Below are 21,067 nucleotides of genomic sequence, written 5' to 3' on the forward strand. Positions count from 1 at the left end.
ATTATTTTCTCATTGTTTGGACGTACATAGGAGAGGGATTTGCTGACGCGGAAGTGGACTGCTGTACTGTTCTGTACTGTCTCATCAGAATGTCCACCGTGTTAACTTCATTCCCTATTTTTAGAGACAATCGATATACTGTGACTTAAGGATTATTTTCCTGGACCTGGCTTCTAGTCTGGCTCTCTGGAGCTAGTTTAAAAGGTACAGTATTTCTAGAGTATAAATATTATGTTCTTTGATAGCGAAGAACATGATCTGCTCCCTTTTAGGGGCTCATAGGAAGACGTGCACAGAGCAGCACAGAAGAGTGCTGTGGCTTAGGGTTGCTATCCAAGTTCTGGGAAATGTTCCCAGTCAAACATGTAAAATAGCTTTTTAACACTTTCCTATAACCAGCTTGACTGCTGCTTAAAGGGCATTCCCCCTCGGCTCTGAGAGTGCCAAACTGCTAGCTCTTGTACGTGTGTATATATTAAATGAGAACTCTCCATGCCCTATGCCTTGTATGAGACAGGCTGAAAATGCATCGATCTCTAAATAAATAAAGCTGAGAAGTCAAGCTAGAGACCCTGTGTTGTTGGTTTCGAACTATGCCCATCTTGTCTCTGTGGTGTGAAAGGAACCATAGAAAGCAGAGCATGACTGACTGTTGTAAAGCACCTCACATTCTGACATGAGACTCGTGTATTGTCCTATCTCTTGACACTAATAGCGTTGCTTTCTGAAGGAAACTTGTAGCCTCACACACTTGTCCACAGCACCATTAGATTTTAATTTACTTTCAAGAGTTCAAGCATTTCCTCTAAGTGGTAATGGCTGAAGCAGCAGAGAGCAGACTAGAGAGTGGTTCTTCATTCCTGTCTGGAGTGGTGAGTAAAGGGAATGGCCTAAGTAACTTACTAGGGCTCTCATCTGTTGGCTGCTTCACTGCTAGAGATCTCCTGGATTTTAGGTGGGAGACAAGGTCTGAAGTAGTTCCTGAACTGTTCTGCCTTAGACCAATGAAAAAAGACTTAATCTGATCCCTAAATAAGAATCCTCTTCTGCACTGTTGCTCCTAGGGCAGAAATTAAGACAGTCTTGTTCTCAACTGCATCGGGGCTACTGTCTGCCTTGGTGTATGTTGAATGGATTAGGCCATCTGCAGGCCTCCTACGCTGCGATAAGAACAGATCCAAAAGTGGTAGAAAAGAGCCCTCTGAGCATACGTGGGGCAGAGGACTTGCTGATACTGTAGCTGCTCATCCTCTTGCTGGTCTGAGTGCTGCTAGATCCTGATTGACCCTGCACGGTCCAACCAAACTGCATTCTTATCCAAGTTTAATAGTGACTTACTTGCAATTAGTGTTTGGACTCTGAAATCACTGTTAAAGTGGGATATAAACTGTCTTCCACCCTCTATGGGGCTTTTCTCCCCATCTTCTTGCTGGACCTGCTCCTCTCAAATACTACAGGGAACACATACCTTATGCTGATGTTTCAGCCTGTTCTGTTTCACTGGTGCCAATGCATAGGAAAGAGCCCTTCTCAGCTTGAGCATCTTCCTACCTTAAGAAGCATCTCAAATCTTCTTCCACAAGTCTCACTGACATGCTGCCCCAAAATCTCTGAAGCAATTGCTGTGTCCCCAACTTGTCGGTTCCCTTTGTTGCGTGGCTGAAGCTCGGCTCTCGACACTGCAGTCGCTTTCTCTGTATAACCTTGTGCATGGCAGCCACGTTTGCCTGCTTCTCCGTTCTCGTTTGAGCCCATCAGAATGGGGAGGCAGACTGAACCCACTTACAGCAGCAATAAACCGCGTCTAGAACTTGAGAGGGAAGTGCAGGAGAGAACGAGGTGGATGGGATGTCTTGGAAAGGCAGGGTCCAGTTGCAGCCCAGAGCCTCGCTTGATAATGAGTGTGCAGCCTATATGCAAAATACGTCTTGTCTGTCCCTCCCGTGTTGACCCTGGTCTAAACAGCACATGTGATTGGCATCCTGCAAAGTGACCTTCAGAACTCTCCAGTAGCTTTGCCCCGTGAGTAACTCACACTACAAATCATTTTAAAGAGATGCACTCAACTATTTTTTTAATTTAATTTTACTCTTATATTCTCTGCTCTTTGTAATCTGCTTGGAAATAAAATGTTTTTCCCTGCAGCCTTTGTTGTAGTCTGTTTGAGAACCATTAAACTTTGTCTGGTGTTTCTACTGGAACGGAAGCCAACTTGCCTGTTTACTGCTGTGCCTGTGCTCTAGCGTAACAGCTGAGATCGGCGTGTGCCTCCCAGATAGGCTTAGCAAACCTTTGTTAGCGCTGTCCTTATTTAAAATAAAGGGTAGAGAGACCTGCTAAACGGATCTCGCTCTGGCACGATGCCTCCCATTCTGCTGATCCTGTGACAGGTAACGCTGACTCAAGTGCATGTCCTTGGCAGGTGACGCTTTCCTTTGGAAGGCTGCGTTTCTGAACTCAGCTTCTGGAATGAGTATCTCAGTGCCTTTACTGGTTACTGCTTTTGGCGGTGTGAGCCTAAACACTTTATTTACTGCAAAGGACAGTGCTTTTCTTACAGCTCCATAGTCCAAGCAAACTGCAAACAGTGGGAAATCAGTGTCTGGATAGGTGAAATCAACTCTTAGCTGAGAATCGACCCAGGAATTACGTAAAGAAATAAAACCAGGGTGAAATGCAATCTTTTATAGCAGGCTGTCAGGGAACAAGAAATTGAAACCCTGTGAAGTTCAGAGCATAGCGTTAACGACAAGCACTGTTAATACATGGCTGTAGGAAGGCGGCATCAATGTGCCATTTACAGTAGTAGTAACAGACTCGCTACCAATCTCTTGGCTTAAAGTTTTAAGTGGCATTGTGGATCCTTGTTGCTGGCTCTTAACTATGCAAGGGCTGCCTTTTCTTAGCTACATGAGGGGCTCCTGGAAGCCACACATCCCCTCCCTCACAGCAAAGTGAACATCCTTGCCCTGAGACATGCGCCTTCCTTTCCTGCTAGAAACAAAACCACAATCTGGTGGGAAACAATGTTTAGAAGCTGCAGCCTCTATTCTGTGCAGATTACTGCTGTCGAGGCCAAACAAGCCACCTGAGAGTACCACTGTCCACAGTATGGTTCACTCATTTGGGTGTGTTGTGTCCATTCCCCCCTGTGTGAAAGTCAACATTAGCATCTACTGAAGCCTAGCTTAACTGGTGTCTCTAAACTCCACATTGTCTTTTGGAGAACCTTACTCGGACCAAAACACGTTCATCCAAACCACAGGACTGAACCTGACTGACCCCTCACAGCATACAAGGGCCATTTGCTTCCGAGTATTTCAGGAGACCTGAACAGGCACCTCTGTTCACATTTCCTGTGTCCCACAGCTGAGTAACACAAGTAACACGTTTTCTTAAAGCTACTTGCTGATCTTTGGACAAGGATTTAATCTACTGCAGTGAGACAGCTGGAGGTATCGGAGCACCATTCTTCAGTTTCCTGAACTTGTTAGTGTTAAATAATGGGTTGTCTTGGAGAGACTGTTGTACGAGAGCAGGGTGAGAAGGGGTCTGGTCGTCTCATTTCCCTGGTGCTCTGAGGCCAGCTCTGGTGTATCACAACAGGCAGACCAACCATCAGAGGAGGAGGTTGTTCTGTAGCCTGTAGTACAGGAACTTTTCCCGACACCCAAATGGGTCTGCGGGGAGGGGAACACCTTCACCCTGGAAACAGCCAAACATTGGTTCCTACAACTCTCCTCCAAGGCAGGTCTGCGTGTGTGCCCGTTCCTCTCCTGCCGGCGCAGTCCTCCCTACTCCTGCTGCTGCTCTTCTCTGAAATCCTCCCTCCAGCCGCCCTCTGCGGCACAGGCAGGAAGGTGCTACGCCGAGACCCCTGTGCGCAGCGCAGCGCAGCCATCCTCTTCACCGTATTTGTGCGTACGGCCCGGCCCAGCGGCTTTGGGAAGAGGGGTCTGCGTGAGGCTAACGCCCAGCTGGGATCACCTCGGATCCTCCCCTGCGGGACCGCTGCCTTGGCATGATTCCCGCTCTCCTTTGTGCCTTCCGTTCCCCTCCCGTTGCTAGACTGTCGCCTCGCTCCTGCCTCTTGACTGTCATCCTTCTTGCAGACCACTTCTGACTTACAAACTTGCTTTGGATTCTGCTGGCGTTCCAGCTCTGCGCCCACCACAGATCCGACGAGCACGTTCTCGCCTTTCTTGTGAGGCTGCTGTAGTATTTAGCGTTGAACTCAACGCCCGACCCGCTGGGCCCCACGGGCAGCCTCCTCCTGCGCCACTCGGCTGCGGCTGCTCTTTGTTAGGTTATTTTCATTTTCTGAGCACGTGTCGTGCCATGCGGGTCGTGCTTGTGTAAGCAAAGCCGGGGAGCGTCACACAGGGCTGTGTTGGGCCATACCTGGGGTTCAGCTCTCTCCTTATCGCTTCCTTCCTAAACACTGAACTGCCTGCCTGGCTTGGACAGAAGGCGGCCCGTTGTGGCTCGCGATGTCTGCGCAGAGCCCGTTTCACCGGGTTGGACATTTTCGGGCGCGGTGTTGCCAAGGCCCCTTCTGCCGGAGGCCCTTGCAGGCGGCTGAAAGCGGCCGCGACCCCCGGGCCCGCTGGGCCCGGCCCCCGGTGCGTCCCCAGGCCCGAGCCCCAGCCGCGGCCCGAGGCCGAGCGGGGACAGCCCTGCCCCGTCTCCTCCGGCCTGGGGGGGGGGGACGGGACGGACGACAGCAACCAGCGGGGCGGTGCCGCGCTCCGGGGCGGGCCCCGCAAGCCCCGGGCTGGGCAGTCCCGTCCCGGGCGGGGGGAGCCGGGCAGGCGCGGGCGCCCGCTTGGCCTCCCGGGCGGGAGGGGGCGAGACCGGGCCCGGCCCCTTCCGGGGCCGCTCTGGGCCGCGCTCTCGCTGGGCGGGCGCCGCCTGAGCCCTCGCGGCCGCCGTCGGGGCGCGTGTGCGCTCGGGGGCGCGCGGGGTGGCGGGCACGCGGCGGCGGCGGCGGCGGGGGCGGCGGCGGCGGGCCGGCGCCATGGCGGACTACCTCATCAGCGGCGGCACCGGCTACGTGCCCGACGACGGGCTGACGGCGCAGCAGCTCTTCAGCTGCGGCGATGGGCTCACCTACAAGTGAGTGGGGCCGGGCCGGGGCTGCCGCCGGGGCCGGGGCCGCGGGGCCGGGGCCGGGGCCGGGGCCGGGCGGTCGCTGACGCCTCTCCCCTCGTTACCCCCCCAGCGACTTCCTCATCCTCCCGGGGTACATCGACTTCACGGCGGACCAGGTGGTGAGTGGCCGGGGCCGGGGCGGGGGCCGGGGGCTGGGGGTCGGTGCCGGTGCCCGGTGCCGGTGCCGCCGCTCACCGCCCCCCCGCCCACCTCCCCGCCAGGACCTGACCTCGGCGCTGACCAAGAGGATCACCCTGAAAACCCCGCTGGTCTCCTCCCCCATGGACACGGTCACCGAGGCCGGCATGGCCATCGCCATGGCGGTGAGTGCGGCTTCGCGGGGCGGGCACGGCCTGCCGCCGCTCCGGGCGGGTCCCCTCCGCCGCCCTTACCGGGATGGCGGGGGGGTGTGCACATGCCGTCTGAGGCACACGCCTGTCTGCTCCGGGGTCCCCTAAACGCTGCCGAGACGCCCCTGCAGCCCCCTCGCGTGCCTCATGCTTCTCCCCGGCACCCCCGGCGGCCGCGGGCAGGGAAGCCGAGCCTGCGGGCAGGCAGCCCGCTCGCCCCCCGCCCTGCCGCACTGGCCCCCCGGGGGTGGCCCGGGTGGTCCAGCTCTCCGTGCCCAGCTGCCGGATCCGCCCGGGTGGTTTTTGCAGCGACTTACAGCCGCCTTTGTGTTACCAGCTGACAGGGGGAATTGGGTTCATCCACCACAACTGCACCCCGGAGTTCCAGGCCAACGAAGTGCGGAAGGTGAAGGTGAGTGGCTGGAACGGCAGTGCTGAACTGCGCTCACGGGGCGCTTCACGGAGGTGGGCAGTGGGGTTTGGCCCTGCTGAAGGAGCTGTGAGAGGAGACCATTAAAGCGTGCCGGATCTTGGTGTTTCAGAACAGTAGTGCTGCCCTGGTTGCCTGCACAAACCTCTTGTTGTGTGTCAGGCGCTGTCCCACACGCAGCCTGGGATTTGAGAACTGCCAGGCCTCCTGGCGTGGGAATGTTCCCCATAATATCAAGAAGGAGGTTAGCCTGGGAACTCTTGGGAATCTAACGCTACTTGAGCGAGCCTTGGTGCTGGTATGGGAGTCATCCTGTCGGGGAGCACGTGGCCAGGTTGGGCGGTTGCAGACCTTTGTGAGCGGCCGCAGTGACCACCAGGCACGTGTCCGGCTTCTGCTCGGTCTGGCGGTGCCGCTTAGCCTGGCTGCTGAATCTGCTGCTTTTCAGAAATACGAGCAAGGATTCATCACGGACCCTGTGGTGCTGAGCCCCAACGACCGAGTGCGAGATGTGTTTGAAGCAAAAGCTCGTCACGGATTCTGTGGAATTCCCATCACGGACAACGGGAAGATGGGGGGCAAGCTGGTTGGGATCATCTCGTCTCGAGATATTGATTTCCTGAAAGAGTCGGAGCATGACTTGCCCCTCGGCGAGGTGAGAAGGGCTGGTGAGCAGCCAATGGATGCGAGCATTGCGTTAGGAAGCAGTGTGGCTTGTGATAAGGAGAAGAGTCAGGGCGTGGCTGTGAGGATGCTGCACCAGCTGAAGGAGCGGCTCCGCATTAGCTCTGCGGGTCCATCTTTAGCCGTATTTCTGGGGGAGAGCGTCTCACTCGTTTACGCTCTCTCTGTGACTCCTGCAGTGCAGATACAGGAGAGTGACCATGCAGTTAGCGTTCGCATGACTCCTCCTGCAGGGTTATGTTTCCGTGTTGTGGAAGCCATCCTCCCTACAGCTGGTGCTCTCTGCTGGTTCAGTAATTAATTTCTGGTGTTACTGGCTGCTGCTGTGGTCCCACATAGTGTGCTGGTGCTGGCCAGGGCTGTAGCAGCTGATCAGCAGTGCTGATCTTCCTTTTCTGGACTGCCTTTTCCTGTGTGCCTCATCTAGGCTGCTTGCTCTTTAAAATAACCCCCTGAATTTGGAGACTGGCAGTTTAGCCTTTATCATGCTGCACCATCAAACCCCCCTCGTACAGGAGAATGATCTTTGTGATGCAGATGTTGATTCTGTTAGTTGTGGCATTCCTGTTACACGAGCTGTGTAACCGTAGATCTGCCGTGCTGTCAGGTTACACCACCGGTGCCTCTCGGTCAGCCTCTGCTCTTGACTCATAACTATTTTTAGTGCTTGCTGACCAAACCTGGTATCACATGCTCATCCCTGTTTGGTTTGAAATCGCCTATAAATACCTGTAACAAGAATCTTAAACCAGGAGTAGGTTATAAAAGTGCGCATGGCCCTTTGAAGCAATGATGGCCCATTCAGAGGAGCCAGATAAGAATCTCCTCTCATCCTTTATGTGGATCGTGCAGCGCAGTGCTGCAAAGTTGGAAGCTTGCTGCTGTTTGTGTTTGGTGCTTGCCTCTGTCACCAGGCAAGGCTAAGGAGATGAATGGTCTCCTACATCTCTCCCCACTCGCTGTCCAGCAGTCATCTTGCTCAGCCGTTCGTTGCCATCCAGTTAAACATGCAGGTCTCCTGTAGCTCGGGAAGCTCCTGGATTCCACAGGCTTAGGGATTGTGTTGGGCTATGTCTGTGGTTGCTCAGGCTTTTCCTGAGATGTGGGTTCTGTCACAGTCAGGATTTTGGGTGGGTGAAGGCAGGGTGAACCTCCTTCCTGATGCAAAATGTCTGTTCTTGTGGTATAACTAAGACATTCCCTCTTTTCTTTGTTGTGTGCAACTAATCTACCTTCAGGGTTAGAGAGTTCCCCTGTAGCTTTTACCTTCTTGGGTAACCTTTTATGAAAACATCCCACGTGAACTTTGTGATCGCAGAACGCTGCAAGTGGGGAGGGACCTCAAGGTCCCTTGTCAAGCCTTTGGCTTGAGGCGCGTTCAGCCGGAGCAGGTTACATGGGGCTGTGCCTGTGTCCCCAGGGATGGAGATTTCACTGCCTCTCTGAACTGCTCTTCCAGTGTTTGACCACTGTTGTGGTGAAAGCTTTTTCCTGTATAGCACGTCGGATGTTCCCTTGTTCCAGCTTGTGTCCATTGCCCCTTGCCTTCTGCTGTGTTTTGATACTTGTTTGTCAGAGTAAGCGTGGGTGGTGAGCATGTTTGTTTGGATTGAAGCGACTCCTTTGCCCCATTGACCTTGCCAGCGGCAGCAGTGGGTTATTCTGGGCAGAGCCCTTCCAGAGCCTGTGCACTGGGGATCACTGCCTGAAAACAAGCTTGGGGCTGGCGTTTCTGCCAGAACAGCATGGGACTCTGGAGGTGTCTCCAGCCCTTTTTTGCCTGCGTTCTATTAAAAGGGAGGGCTGTTTGGGTGACGTCCCAAACAAGGGTCATCTGAGCGTCGTCCCTTGCTTCTTGGTGCTCTCCCTCGGCTTGCTGAGGCCCTCTGCCATCTCCTGTTTTCACTGCACCGATGGGCTTGGGGGCTGATGGCCGCTGCTTGCATGGGGACAGCACATTGGAGGCTGTTCCTGTGTGTTTCTGGAGGCGTGTTGCTGTGCTGTGGGCTCCTTTGTCTGTAGAGCACTCCCACATGGCTGCTGCGGAGCATTTCACGTGGGCAGAGGGGTTCGGTATTTTCAGATCAGTGCGAAGGAGTTCTTGTGACTTTTTATCTTCTCCCTCCCACTAGATTATGACAAAGCGGGAGGATCTTGTTGTGGCCCCGGCTGGCGTAATGTTGAAAGAAGCGAATGAAATTCTGCAAAGGAGTAAAAAAGGTGCCTGTGAACGTCTGCGATGCGCGAGGGAGAGCTGTGGAAGCGCTGGGCTGGGAGCAGTAGTGGGTGAATGTGGGCACGCATCTGTGCGTGGGTGGAACGTGGGAGGGCTGCGTTCCAGCATGAGGAGAGGACAGTGAGGAGAGAGTGCCCGCAGCCCTCTGCCAGGGTACAGAGTTCACAAGCGTTCATCTCAAATCTGTTTGAAGTTGAGGGATTCTTGGCAGCCCAGGAGCTGAAGAGCGCATGGCTGTCCAGCAACACGTCTTCAGTTTTCTGTCCTGGCCTTCACATTTTGGCACTCAGTTCAGCTCTGTCAGGGTTTGGTAGTTTGACTTTTAACACGGTGTCATGGGTCTAGCTATTAAAAAAAGATGCGCTTTTTCTATTGTCAGTGTGAGGATGCTGAGTCCTCCTCCAGTCCTCCAAATCCCTTGCTCTGTTTCTTGAGCCAGGGCTGCTGGCATCCATGGCCAAGCAAGATTTGGTAACACACCTCTGAGTCTCCACCTTGTACCAGTTGCTGCCTGCCTGATGCTCCTGGTCTGCCACACTGCTCCAGGCTAACGTCTGTCTCCTGCAGGAATCTGCAGTGATGTTCTTTCTGTTTGTTTCAAGGCAAGCTGCCAATTGTTAATGAAGATGATGAGCTGGTGGCTATAATTGCCCGCACAGACCTCAAGAAGAACCGGGACTACCCTCTGGCTTCTAAGGATTCCAAGAAGCAGCTGCTCTGTGGTGCCGCTATTGGGACCCACGAAGATGACAAGTACCGGCTGGACCTCCTGGTGCAGGCTGGTGTGGACGTGGTAGTGCTGGTGAGCCATGCACAGGCATCACGTCGGCCTGGGGGGTCGGGGTGGGCTGGGGATCCCATTTGAATGAATCCCTCTGACAGTGGGGCAGCAGCGTGGCACTCGTTGTCTTCCTTACAGGCCCTTTTGTGTTAGAATATGACAATTTGTTGACACCTCAGTCTCGCTCAGGTTGGAGTCCTCAACTAAGAGGGATTCCTCTTGCCTGGGAACTTATTTGACCTTGAGTGAGTATGTAGGGTACATCAAAGCCCTGAAGGCTGAGAAGAAAAACACTGTCAGTTAATACAGAGTCTTCTACAAACGCTTCTTGCAGTCTGCTGCCATCCTCTCTGATGTTCCTAACTAGCTTTGAATATTTGGCTTCTTACAGTTTCCCTTCAACTGTTCAGTGTTTGTTACTGTGTTATTCTCTTAACCACCTGATGCCAGGAGTGGTCAGCCCAGAGCTGCTCTGCTTGCCTCCCCTTCTGGCCTGTAAGCTTTCGGGCACAGCAGTCACTGCCTGTATTTGCACGTTGTTTTCTCATCGATTGCTAGTTTGCGAGTCCACCGTGCTCTGAAAGCGTGGCTGAGCAGCCTTGCAGCTGGAAATGTTTAACAGACACCGTGGGTTGGCTGGGTCACAGAGATTGGCAGGGCCTGAGCGCTTGGTGGTCGACATCTGGTATTTCCACTGCTCAGCTGCGCAGCAGGGAGAGGTGCACCCCCCGCCAGCCCTTCTAGGTTTCACGAGGAACATTCACCATTTCACCTGTAGTTTGAGACAGGGCTGACAGTGTCCTGGTGCTAGAGCCAGACAGTTCTTACCCACAGCCAGATGTGCTGCTTGTTGCCTACTGTAGAAGCCACAGGATTTAAACATGAAGGATATTACTGAAGTCTTTATGATAAACTGCCTTGCACAGGGAAGGTATGTTATCATCTTGGCAGCAGCTGCTTTTCTGGTTCTGTGCTCAATCTGGGGAGTCATTTTGCCCACTTAGCCAGCTTAGCAGAGACCCCAGTAAGCAGAGTGAAGATCTGAGGCTCTTCTGGAGCTGTATTTGTAATCTTTTGTAGAAATTCTGGTTGAAATTGGTTTTCTTTCTGCTGCAGGATTCCTCTCAGGGAAACTCCATCTTCCAGATCAATATGATAAAATACATTAAGGAGAAATATCCCAACCTACAAGTTATTGGAGGAAACGGTAGGCATGTGTTGAAGACTGTTCTTGTCTTTAAATTATCTTTGTTTCTTAGACATAGAGGAAGCTGCAGGGATGTGAATGAAACGGTCATCTTGGTAAATGTCTGTGAACTTAAAATGGTTTCCTCTTGCTTGTGGAACAGAGCAAAACCACTGCAGATACAGGGCAGTACCCTGCTGCTGCCACAGCTGCAAATATTTTGAAACCTTTGTTCTGAAGCGCAGTGCGCTACAGTCCTCTGTAGCCTGTTACATATTAGCTTCTTTTACAGACCAGTTTAAAATTTTGGATGATAATAAGCAATATTCATTATTATTATTGTGGAAATCTAATGGAAATTTTCCCTGCCTCTTGACAGCAGAGTTCAGCAGTCCTTGGCTTCACCTGGCTGGTGTGTTACTGGTGCTGCCGTTAGCCTGTGCTCTGCCCACCCTACCTGGTGTGGCCCAAAGAGCTCTTGGCACCATGTGGTGACCTCTGCTACCTCAGCCTTTGGGTGTGTGTTGCAGAGTAGCCTAAAGGGCCAGTGTCATCTCACGCACTGGGGACAGCTGGGACAGAAACTCACTGCTGCTCTTGCAGATAGGCCTGGTAGCAGCAGACAGCCAGACCCGGCTCTGGTGCCCTGGGTAGGAGATGTTTGCAGCCACGGGGGAAGCACCAGGGCAGAGCAGTTGTCGTGTGCAAATCTGCTTGTCTCTCTTCAAACCAGTTTCTGCTCCCCACAGTTGTGACTGCTGCTCAGGCCAAGAACCTCATTGACGCAGGGGTCGATGCCCTGAGAGTCGGGATGGGCAGTGGCTCCATCTGCATCACACAGGAAGGTGAGAGAGATCAGCTACCTCCTAAGTAGGCTGAAGACATCTGTTTAATAGAGATTCCCTGCTGAAAAGCAGCACAGCCAGGATGGACTTCCCCCGTTGTAAGGGCAGTGTCCAACAGCAAGCTGTCTTTCACCCCCTTCGTCCAGGATGTTCTCATCACCTGGGTCAAACCTTTGGGGTGGCAGCAGCAGCAAAGGCATTTCCCAGTACTGACTGAGACTGAGTAGAGCAGGTGTGGCACACATGGCTTTGCCCGAGCGGAGCTGCTGGCTTGGTGTGGGATGGGGCTGGCGGGCAGCTCTGCACGGAGAGGGGCTTACCGGATCCCCGGTGCTGATGGGTGAAGTGCACTGGGCCATCTGCGCTCCCCTTCCCTCTGGTAGCAGTGTGTGTGATGCTTGAATATTGGTCCGCTGGGCTCGACACCTTTCTGCTATTTCCAGGCTGAAATGGGACTTTTGGCCGTTGTCTCTGCAGTTAGCTGGAGCTTGTGTGGGGCAGAGGCCAAGTCACCCGTAGCTAAAAGGCGGAGAGGGGCGTCCCCAGGGCATGGAGAAAGGCTGCATTGAGGACGGGCTCAGTCCTCGTGTTTTGAACCTGGCAGGTGAGGTGCAGAGAGGTGGTGGCCAGGCGCTGCAGCCCGCGAACACAGCCCCTCTCTGCTTTGCTCCTTGGGCCTTGCCACGGAAGGCAGCAGGAGGGTTGCTGATGGCGGAAGGTGCTGCGCTAGCTCTGCTGATTCCAGCATGGAGCCTTCGAGCAGCCCTGGACCTAGGCTGCATTCCTGCTTTGCCGTGGGAGCGCAGGCTGTGGGGGGTTTCCCACTCAGGGCAGTCTGTCTCAGGTGATCTTTCTAGGGAGGTTGCAGTGTCCTTGGGCTGACACTTCCATAGCCAGAGCAGAACCAGGACTTACGTGTCCTGCTCTGGCTCCGAGGCAGAGGACCCGCTGAGACATGCTCTGTTCTGCAGCGTGGTGAACATCTCCAGAGCGTGCCTCTCCCAGCTGCCGCGGGAGGTGGGGTTGGGTGCTGGTTTTGGGGAAGCAACAGAGCAGAGGTAGAATCTGGCGCTTCACAGGAGATGTGGTTGCAAAACTCTGAACTGCAGCTCCCCGGGTTTTTGGCCCTCTTAGGGCAAGAACTCTGGCTCTTTGGGTTGGGGGGGGGTCACCTCTCTGGCTGGCTGCTGGGGTAGGGCGAGCATGCGCTGTGCACAGCCGGGCCTGGCTGGCTTGGATCTGGCCTCTGGCTTGGCTCGGGCTAGGAAGGGTTTGCAAGGTCAGCTCTGTCCCACACTGTATGCTCTGCCTAGTACCAGGTCACTGCTGGGGTCCTTTGTTCTGCTGCTGTTCTTCTGTCTCTAAAATGTGTGTGTTTGTTTTTGTTTAGCTGCTCCAAAGATCCCTCCAGACCTAAAGTCCCACAGCCCCAAATGCCCTTCTACTGTCACGGGCACCTATAGTAAGTCACTTGCCCTGTTCCCGACCCTAATTACGTGTCTTGAAGCAGGACCCTGATTTGGCTGCACATGGCCCTACTGCTTGTTTGAGAATAATTTAGCTGTAGATGCACTTGGGGTTTTGTGGCTTTGGATACTGGTTTTGAATCTGAAATGGAAGCTGAGAAGCCTTTCTGAATTCCTAAAGCAGGGTCTGAATTGTCAAAGCTGAGGGCACTCAGGCTTGTCCACCCTCCACTCCAAAATCCAGTTCAGGAGCCTGGACTGAGCTTTCTGGCTGCATCTTCTGGATCTCTAGCTGGGCATGCCCCGCTGATCCAGTGCTGGAAGGCGATCCCTGAGCAGTCCTCCATCCTGCTCTGAATCTGGCCCCAGTTGTGGGGAAGTTGTGCACTGGCTAAGCTTCACTCGGAGCTAGCTCCCCTGGGGTTACAGGGGGACTTAACTGCATACGGCCGGCCACCTTGGCCGCTGCGTACCAGAACCACATCTTTCCCCACTGACGCCTGATCCTCGTGTGGAGAAAAAGGGCTCTTCCCCTGCCCAGCACAGGGTGCAGCTTTGTCTGCTCTGTACTTCTGATGCTGCCGGATTGAGCGGCCACCTGAGGCGAGCCTTGGGTTTTGCCCTTTCTCCTAGTTTTGACACCTCAAAGGGAAAGAGGTTTCTGTTGAAGATCCCGGAAGGTTTTCTCTAGCAGATGATCTTGTAGGGCCACCCTTTGCAGATACACTAAAAAAGACAAACCCTCACCCGGACCACTCGGCGTGTGTGTGCTCCGAACCCTGCTTTGGAAGCCTGCGCTCTGAAGCTGTGGCACTGGGCACTGGGACAGTCGGAATGGCACGATGCTCCCAGGGGCCCTGAGCCAAGCTGTTCCTTAAAGGGCTGGTCTCCATGGTCACTGTTGTGAGGTTTCTGCAGGCCCTGCACTGTCTACGGCACAGTCCCATAGACACCGGGCTCTAGCCCCTCCAAAATCAGGTGCTTATGTCCACAGAGCTCTTCCTTGCAGCGTTTTGCAGCAGCAGTGTGGCCTTTAGCAGTGTGGTACTGAGCGAGACCACCTCTTTAAGACTAACGGCATTCATGTTATAGCTGGCAGACTCTCCCTGGCTGGCTGAGCCCTAGCTTAATGCCGAGTTTTGTTCGATTAAAATCAGTTCTTTCATCATCTCAGCCTGGAGTCTGGCTTCCCTCTCTCAGCAGCTGCTGTGGAGCACTGGGAGCAGAGCAACCGCAGACTCCCGGCCTCGGCAAACCTCTGCCAGGGATGTGCGCTGCCAGTGCTGCTGCCAGGCAGGCTAAACCACACCGGGAGTTCACGCTCCGAAGTACTAATCCTGCATGGCCGTAATCTTATGCGGTGTATCGGACTAACCGTGACTGGAGAAGAGGCTTCCAGTTAATTGTGGGAAAGGGAAGTCTCCCTGAGAGAAGCTTATCTCAGCGTACTTGCATGCCTGTGCCTGACAAACGTGTTACAAGACGTGCCCTGTGCTGGTTTTCCCCTCACACAATGGGAAGCCTCTAACTGCTAGCGACTGAGAAAAGAAGGTAAATCCAAAGCTAATAACTCCCTTCCCGTGGGGCAGCTAAACTTGACAGAATCCTTGCTACGTTGCAGGGCAGGAACATAAATTATTTCCTGTAAACCATCAAATCATCCTGCCCGTTTCCTTTTCCACTGCTGCATGTGTGTTTGTGTGTGTGTGTGCAGATGTATATGTATAGATATATATCTATACATATACATACCAGCTCTCTCCCAGCCAGCTGTTTTCCATACAAGAAGCACATCACACAGCTGCTGGGTATACGGAGAAGGGGTCTGGCACTGCTAGGAGGGAGCACGCGGTGGGACATGGCTTCGTGCCCCGGATGCTCTGCAGAGGGGCTTTTGGAGTCTGCTCTGCTTCCTTTCCGAGCTCCCCACACATCTGCTGTGCACCAGGATGAGCCCCGAGTCTCGGCTGATCCCAGGTGTTCGGTCAAAGACCCCAGTCCCAAGGTCACCCACAGCTTTTTGGAGTCCGAGGGCCGTAAGGATGTCCCAGCAGGCATCTCCTGGGCATCCGCTTCTCTTGCAACTTGGCCTAGGGAAGGAGCATCCAGGGATTTGTGCGTTCCCGAGTGCTGGAGCATGTGTGTGCCGGAAGCCTAAAGGGCCTGCTGGGGAGGGAACACGCTGCTGCGTGGGAGCTGACCCTTTCTCTGCTCTCTCCCCACCTGTAGTGCTGGCGTGCGGCCGCCCCCAGGCCACAGCGGTGTACAAGGTGTCCGAATACGCCAGGAGATTCGGCGTCCCCGTGATTGCAGATGGAGGGATCCAGACGGTTGGGCACATCGCAAAGGCCCTCGCACTTGGGGCCTCCACAGGTGAGCAGCGCATTGGGCGGCCGGGTCGTGCGTGTTGTAGGGAGTCCCCTCAGAAGGGTTTCTGTATGGCATTTGATTCTGGGCGCGAGGTGGCCAGGGGTGTGGGGAGGTCCAGCTCAGTGCTGTGCCCAGGGACCCTGAGGGGTTTTGCGGCCGCAGCCTTCCTGCTGCTGACGTGCTGCTCTTGATGATCTCTTGTGCCAGTGATGATGGGCTCTCTCCTGGCTGCCACCACGGAGGCCCCAGGTGAATACTTCTTCTCGGATGGAATTAGACTGAAGAAATACCGTGGCATGGGCTCACTAGATGCCATGGACAAGAACTTGGGCAGCCAGAACCGGTATTTCAGGTAAGAGATGGTGCTTTAGGGCAGCAGATCAAGCTTTTGGGGCTTGTCTGCTTCACAAACTTCCTTGACTTGTGATCCCGTGCAGCGAGACAGACAAAATCAAAGTGGCCCAGGGAGTCTCCGGCGCAGTGCAGGACAAGGGCTCTATCCACAAGTTCATTCCGTACCTGATTGCTGGGATCCAGCATTCCTGCCAGGATATTGGTGCCAAGAGCCTGACCCAAGTCCGGTGAGTGCTTCCTCTCGCTTGTGCTCTGGTTAGGCCTCAGTGCTTCCATTTGGGGTCTCTGGGCAAGCTGTACCCGTGCTGTGGTGTGTTCTGCACGGTCTGACCTCGCTGTAGCCCTCTTCCCTCCTCAACAGTGGGCAGTCATAGATTTGCCAGCCCCAGGGATGCAGGAGCATGGTTTCCTGTGGCATATTCTGCTGGTTGGGCCTGAAACGTTGGGATTACCTTACTCTGCCTGGCTCTTGGGAGCACAGCAAAGACCATTCTGGCTGCAGCTGGAGGAACTGGTGTCCCTCATCCTGGCTGCTCCAGCTGCACGTGTGCCGGAGCGCTGTCTTCCCTGCACTCTGCCTGGCACGTGACAGCTGCGCTTCCCCCTCAGGGCCATGATGTACTCGGGAGAGCTGAAGTTTGAGAAGAGGACGACATCTGCCCAGGTGGAAGGAGGGGTGCATGGCCTCCACTCGTAAGTGCTGCTGGCAGGACTCCAGTCTCCCTGGGGTGGGTGTTGAGGGGGAGTTAAGCGCTGCTGTCCTGTGCCTCAGCTGCCTTCACCTCCTGCTGCGCAGCTGGGCTGAGCTGCGGCCCGTCGCCTGGCCCGGGCCAGCGCTCCTCTCGCAGCAGGGCACGAGCAGCCAGCGTGCCTGGGCTCTTCCCCACCGTGGGCTGGCAGGCCAGGAGCCGTTCCTAACTGCACCTTTGGTCCTTGCCCTGGTCAGGTGGGTCAGTAAAAGGGCTCTCTGGTTTGCTGCTCCCCTCGCAGGTATGAGAAGCGCCTCTTCTGAAGGAGGAGGTCTGTCTGTGTCTGTCATCGTGCCACTCAGCCCTGTGCCACCCTGCCCAGGAGCTGCTCTTGCTGCAGAAGTGCCGTTACTCTGTGGGTTGCCTGGAGCTCCTTGTGTCCCTTGGCTGCTTCATCACCACCCGAGAGGGCCCACCCGCCACCCAGGAGCAGTGGTCCTGGGCTGGCGCCTGGAGCCTTGCACACGTTGGCCGTGTCTTACAATAAAGGAGGAAAAGATGTGCAATTGGTGTCAGCCTGGAGCCCCTCTTCCTCCTGTACTGCCCTTGTTCTCCTTCCCTGGTGCTCTCCTTCGCTTCCTGCACCCTCACAGGAGCAGCTGAGGGCCCTGGAAGGGACACTGTGTGAGGGGGAACGGGGAGGGGACAGCCCCTTGGCAGGGCTGAGTGGGTAATGCAGTGTGGGGTGTTTAAAAAAACCAAACATCTGGAGAGCAGAAAACAAGTGGCTGCTGGGCAAGAAAGCAGATGGATTTTACAGAGCTGTTGGCTTCTACTGGGAGCTGCCCAACCCAGCAGCAGCAGCCAGGACCCTGTGCCTGGTCCAGCTGCTGGGGGGATGAGTGCATAGGTGCTTGTGCATATATGCACACCCCTGGAAATGCTCTGCGCTGCAGCTGCTTATGCACAGCCAGCTCTTGTACCTGTACCTTCCCATGCTTGGTCCTCCACCTTGCTCCTTCCCTTTGTTCCTGTACTGCCCGCCACAACCCCCAAATACACATCCCCATGTTGACCCAGCAGCTGCACCCCTCAGGCTGGTCAGCGTTTGTGGTACAGTTCACTTGTGCAGGCTTTGTGTACTGTTTGTTTGCTGGGAGGTGCATGGAGGTGCGATGAACTTGGAAGGGTGCAGCTAAGCTCATGGGCTTGTAAAGAAGCCAGTGTTTGCGCTTCCGCACGCCTGCCCAGTGCAAACCTCCCCTGTGCGGCCAGGTTGCCTCTGCTTGCAACACCAGGTGCCAAAGCTATTTTACATGTGTATCAGCTCCCCCTCAACACATGCAAATGTCACTCCTGCCAAAGAGCATGTGTTTACCATCAGTGTTTTGTGTCTCTAATGCTGTTGACTTACAAAAAACCAAAACAACAACAACAAAAAAAAAAATCACTCCGCAGCATGGCAAAGTCATATTAGACTGACACGTGCTAAAACCAGAGCCTTGAATTGCAACATACTTGTGTCAGTGTCAAACATTCATTAATGCAGCTGGCTCATTAAGCAAAGTTAGCCCATGGGCTGCCTCAAGGCTGGGGACTGCAGCCGCACACCCCCCGCCTTGGGCCTGTGGAGGTGGTAGGGTTTGGGGAACGAGGCTGCGCTGAGGCACGCGTACCCCCTGCCCCATCCCCAGGGGTGGCAGCCACAACCATGACCCAGTGCAAGATGGGTGGGGGGAGCAGGACAGTGACCCTCTCCGTGTCCCCTGCCCGAGCTGTGAGCCTGTGGGAGCTGGGGGGCAGCACCTGATGCTGAGCCGGGACTGGCTGCAGCTCAAGGCTTCACAAGGGACACGGGCGCTGCGGGGGAACAAAACCCCACAGGCGAGCACGGGGCAGGCCGGCACCAGCTGGGACGTGCCAGTAGCCGGTGCTGGCCGTGCCCAGGGAGCTGCTGGCAGCCCCAACACCACACACGCTGCCCAGGGAGCTGTGGCGGCCGACCCACAGAGCCCCCGCCAGCTCTGCTGATGGTGCATTGCAGCCTCGCTCTGCTGGGTGTTAGCCAACACGCAATTGCTTAGTACTTCCAATTCAAGTATATTTTCCTTCTGGAGCAGCAAACGTGCCCAGAGGTGTGCGGCTCACCTCGTCAGCCTCCGCCCTGCCTCGGGGTGATGGATTCCTGCTGACAAGGCAGGGCTGCAGGTGTGGTGCTGCCAGCAAGGCTCGGGCCTCGTGCTGTGCCCCACAGCAACGCGGCTGGGAAGCCAGGGATGTCGGGGGCAGAGCCAAGCCCACGCATTTCACAGCACCCTCCTGCGTGCAGAGAGCCACCACCCAGCCACAGCCAGGCCCTGACAGTTTAGTCCAAAGCGTTTCTCCGCCTGGAGGGGTGACAGCGTGGGGAGGAGCTGCTCAGCCGGTGGCAGGCAGCGCCTACATCCCCATGTAGGTGCCCCGCGGAGGGATGAGCCCAGCAGCTGCCACGCGCTTTTCACTTGTTAGGAAGTTGAAGGTTGCACACGCATTTGGCTGTGAAATAGAAAAGGGAGGGAGTGAAGGCCCAGACCTCGGGCAGGAGATGCAGCCCTTCCCCACGGGGCACAGCACCCCCTCCCTCCTGCCCGTCCCCAGGCAGAGGCCCAGGGGGGCTCCCACTGCCCACCACCCTCCCCTCCACTGGGGTGCTGCCTGCGCATGCCCCTCCGCACACCCCTCCTCACCGTGTCCTGCACCTCCACAGCGATCCCGCACTCCCGCATCTGCTTCAGCACGGCAGGGTGGAGCCGCTCCACCCTGTCTCCTGTGCCCAGCACCAGGATCTCTGCAACCAGGACATGACCACAGGCAAGGGTGGGCAGGGCCACTCTCGGGCTGCCTCAGCCCAGACCTGCCCTCCCTGCAGGGACCATTGGCTCCCCCACAGCCTCCCCTACAGGAGCCCAAACGAGGCAGAAGCCTGCCCTGCTGCGCCCCTCCAGCTGCTGCTGCGGAGCAGAAGCCTGCCAGCAAGCAGCTCCTTCACCCAAAACGCCAGCAGGGCACTGTGGGGTGGGCTGGGGCTGAGCCGTGCTGGCCCCGAGGGGCAGCCAGGTCCCGGCAGCCCAGCACAGCTCAGGAGCCAGCTGGGGCAGGCTGTGACGGCGCAGGGTCCTGGCCGCCCCACGTACCTATTTGGGGCTCCAGCAGCCGGAATAGCGACAGGCTCTCATGCGAGATGTCCCTGTAGGAGCCAACCTGCGGGGACACCGAGGGCGCTGAGCGGGGCAGACCCTGTGGGGCACTTGCCCACAGCGCAGGTGGGGGCCGAGCAGCCCCTGCCCCACCGCTGGGCACTCACGTTCCACTGGAGGATGGCGCGGGGCAGGATGGCGCAGGGCCCCACCACGAAGTCCCCGCTGACGGTGAAGCCGCGGCTGGTGTAGCCCTCGATGAACACGGTGTTGGGGGACTCCGGCTCCAGCACCGTCACTCGCGTCCGCTGGTAGAGCTCATCGTCTGCTGGCGTGAGGCGGTGAGCCCGGCACGGCACCCTGCGGGGACGGGGAGCAGCTCGCACACGTGGGGCCCACAGAGATCCCTGCAAGCACCCCACAGCGATCCCCACAGAGATCCCCACAGGCACCCCACAGCGATCCCCACAGAGATCCCCACGGGCACCCCACAGAGATCCCCGCGGGCACCCCACAGCGATCCCCACGGGCACCCCACACAGATCCCAGCGGGCACCCCACAGCGACCCCCACAGCCGCCCCACAGAGATCCCCACGGGCACCCCACAGAGATCCCCGCGGGCACCCTACAGATCCCCACAGCCGCCCCACAGAGATCCCCGCGGGCACCCCACAGCGATGATCCCCGCGGGCACCCCACAGCGATCCCCACAGCCTCCCCACAGCGATCCCCACAGCCGCCCCCCGGCAGCCCCACGGCCACCTCCCCTGTGGCCACAGAGCGGTCTCCCCCGCCCAGCCCCAGGGTGGCAGCCACGGCCCCGCTGCCGCTGCCCGTACCCGCCCGCCGCCCGCCGCGCCGCCGGGCCCAGCAGCCGCAGCGCCGCTACCGCCATGGCCGCGCCGCCACCGGAAGCGCAGAGCGGCCCCGCCCCCTCCCCGCGCGCCGCTCGCGCCCCCTGGCGGCCGCCGCCGGCGCGGCTGACCGGGCTGGGACAGCGGCCCCGGGGGCGGGAGCGGGGCCGGGCCGGGGCCCCCCGGGGCTCCCACCTCCTGCGGGGGGGGAGCGGCGGGGAGGGACGCACCCACACCCACCGCCACCCTCCCCCGGGCCCGGGCCCGCCCCGACCCCGTGCGCCCGGGGCGGGCTGCGGCCGGCGCCGGAGCGAAACCGAAAGCGGCGGCGGGGCGGGGAGCGGCACGGCGGGTGCGGGGCGCCGGGGGCACCGCGGGCACCGCTGCCCCGGCCCCGGCCCCGGCCTCGGCGGCGCGGGGGGTCCCGCCCGGGGCGCCCCGATCACCGCCGCCGGGAGGGCCCGCGGAGCGGCCCGGGCTGCGGCGCCGGAGGC

General features: G+C 57.0%; 2 protein-coding genes across 7 annotated transcripts; one reads left to right on the top strand and one right to left on the bottom strand.

Moving 5' to 3' along the window:
• Positions 1 to 5,017: 5,017 nt before the first annotated feature.
• Positions 5,018 to 16,977, top strand: IMPDH2 (inosine monophosphate dehydrogenase 2). 5 transcript variants are annotated; one of them, XM_075714712.1, is made up of 15 exons: positions 5,018 to 5,115; positions 5,222 to 5,270; positions 5,373 to 5,474; positions 5,839 to 5,913; positions 6,380 to 6,586; positions 8,748 to 8,835; positions 9,454 to 9,653; positions 10,749 to 10,839; positions 11,568 to 11,663; positions 13,054 to 13,125; positions 15,359 to 15,502; positions 15,707 to 15,851; positions 15,937 to 16,080; positions 16,463 to 16,546; positions 16,844 to 16,977. In XM_075714712.1, exons 1-15 carry the CDS (start codon positions 5,018 to 5,020, stop codon positions 16,863 to 16,865), a joined length of 1,617 nt encoding a protein of 538 aa, XP_075570827.1. In that variant the 3' UTR covers positions 16,866 to 16,977. The 5 variants fall into 5 exon arrangements, with proteins under 5 accessions (XP_075570827.1, XP_075570828.1, XP_075570831.1 ...); XM_075714713.1 differs by lacking the exon at positions 13,054 to 13,125; XM_075714716.1 differs by lacking the exon at positions 13,054 to 13,125 and having other exon boundaries at positions 5,839 to 5,898.
• Positions 16,978 to 18,627: 1,650 nt separating this feature from the next.
• On the bottom strand, positions 18,628 to 20,614 carry NDUFAF3 (NADH:ubiquinone oxidoreductase complex assembly factor 3). 2 transcript variants are annotated; one of them, XM_075714719.1, is made up of 5 exons: positions 20,559 to 20,614; positions 19,886 to 20,078; positions 19,716 to 19,782; positions 19,269 to 19,369; positions 18,628 to 19,077 (listed from the first exon to the last, which is right to left on the bottom strand). In XM_075714719.1, the coding sequence occupies exons 1-5, from the start codon at positions 20,612 to 20,614 to the stop codon at positions 18,982 to 18,984; spliced, it is 513 nt and encodes a 170-aa protein (XP_075570834.1). In that variant the 3' UTR covers positions 18,628 to 18,981. The 2 variants fall into 2 exon arrangements, with proteins under 2 accessions (XP_075570834.1, XP_075570833.1); XM_075714718.1 differs by having other exon boundaries at positions 20,553 to 20,614.
• Positions 20,615 to 21,067: the final 453 nt, after the last annotated feature.

This window comes from Pelecanus crispus, chromosome 7 (assembly GCF_030463565.1).
Source record: "Pelecanus crispus isolate bPelCri1 chromosome 7, bPelCri1.pri, whole genome shotgun sequence".
Taxonomy (NCBI): domain Eukaryota; kingdom Metazoa; phylum Chordata; class Aves; order Pelecaniformes; family Pelecanidae; genus Pelecanus; species Pelecanus crispus.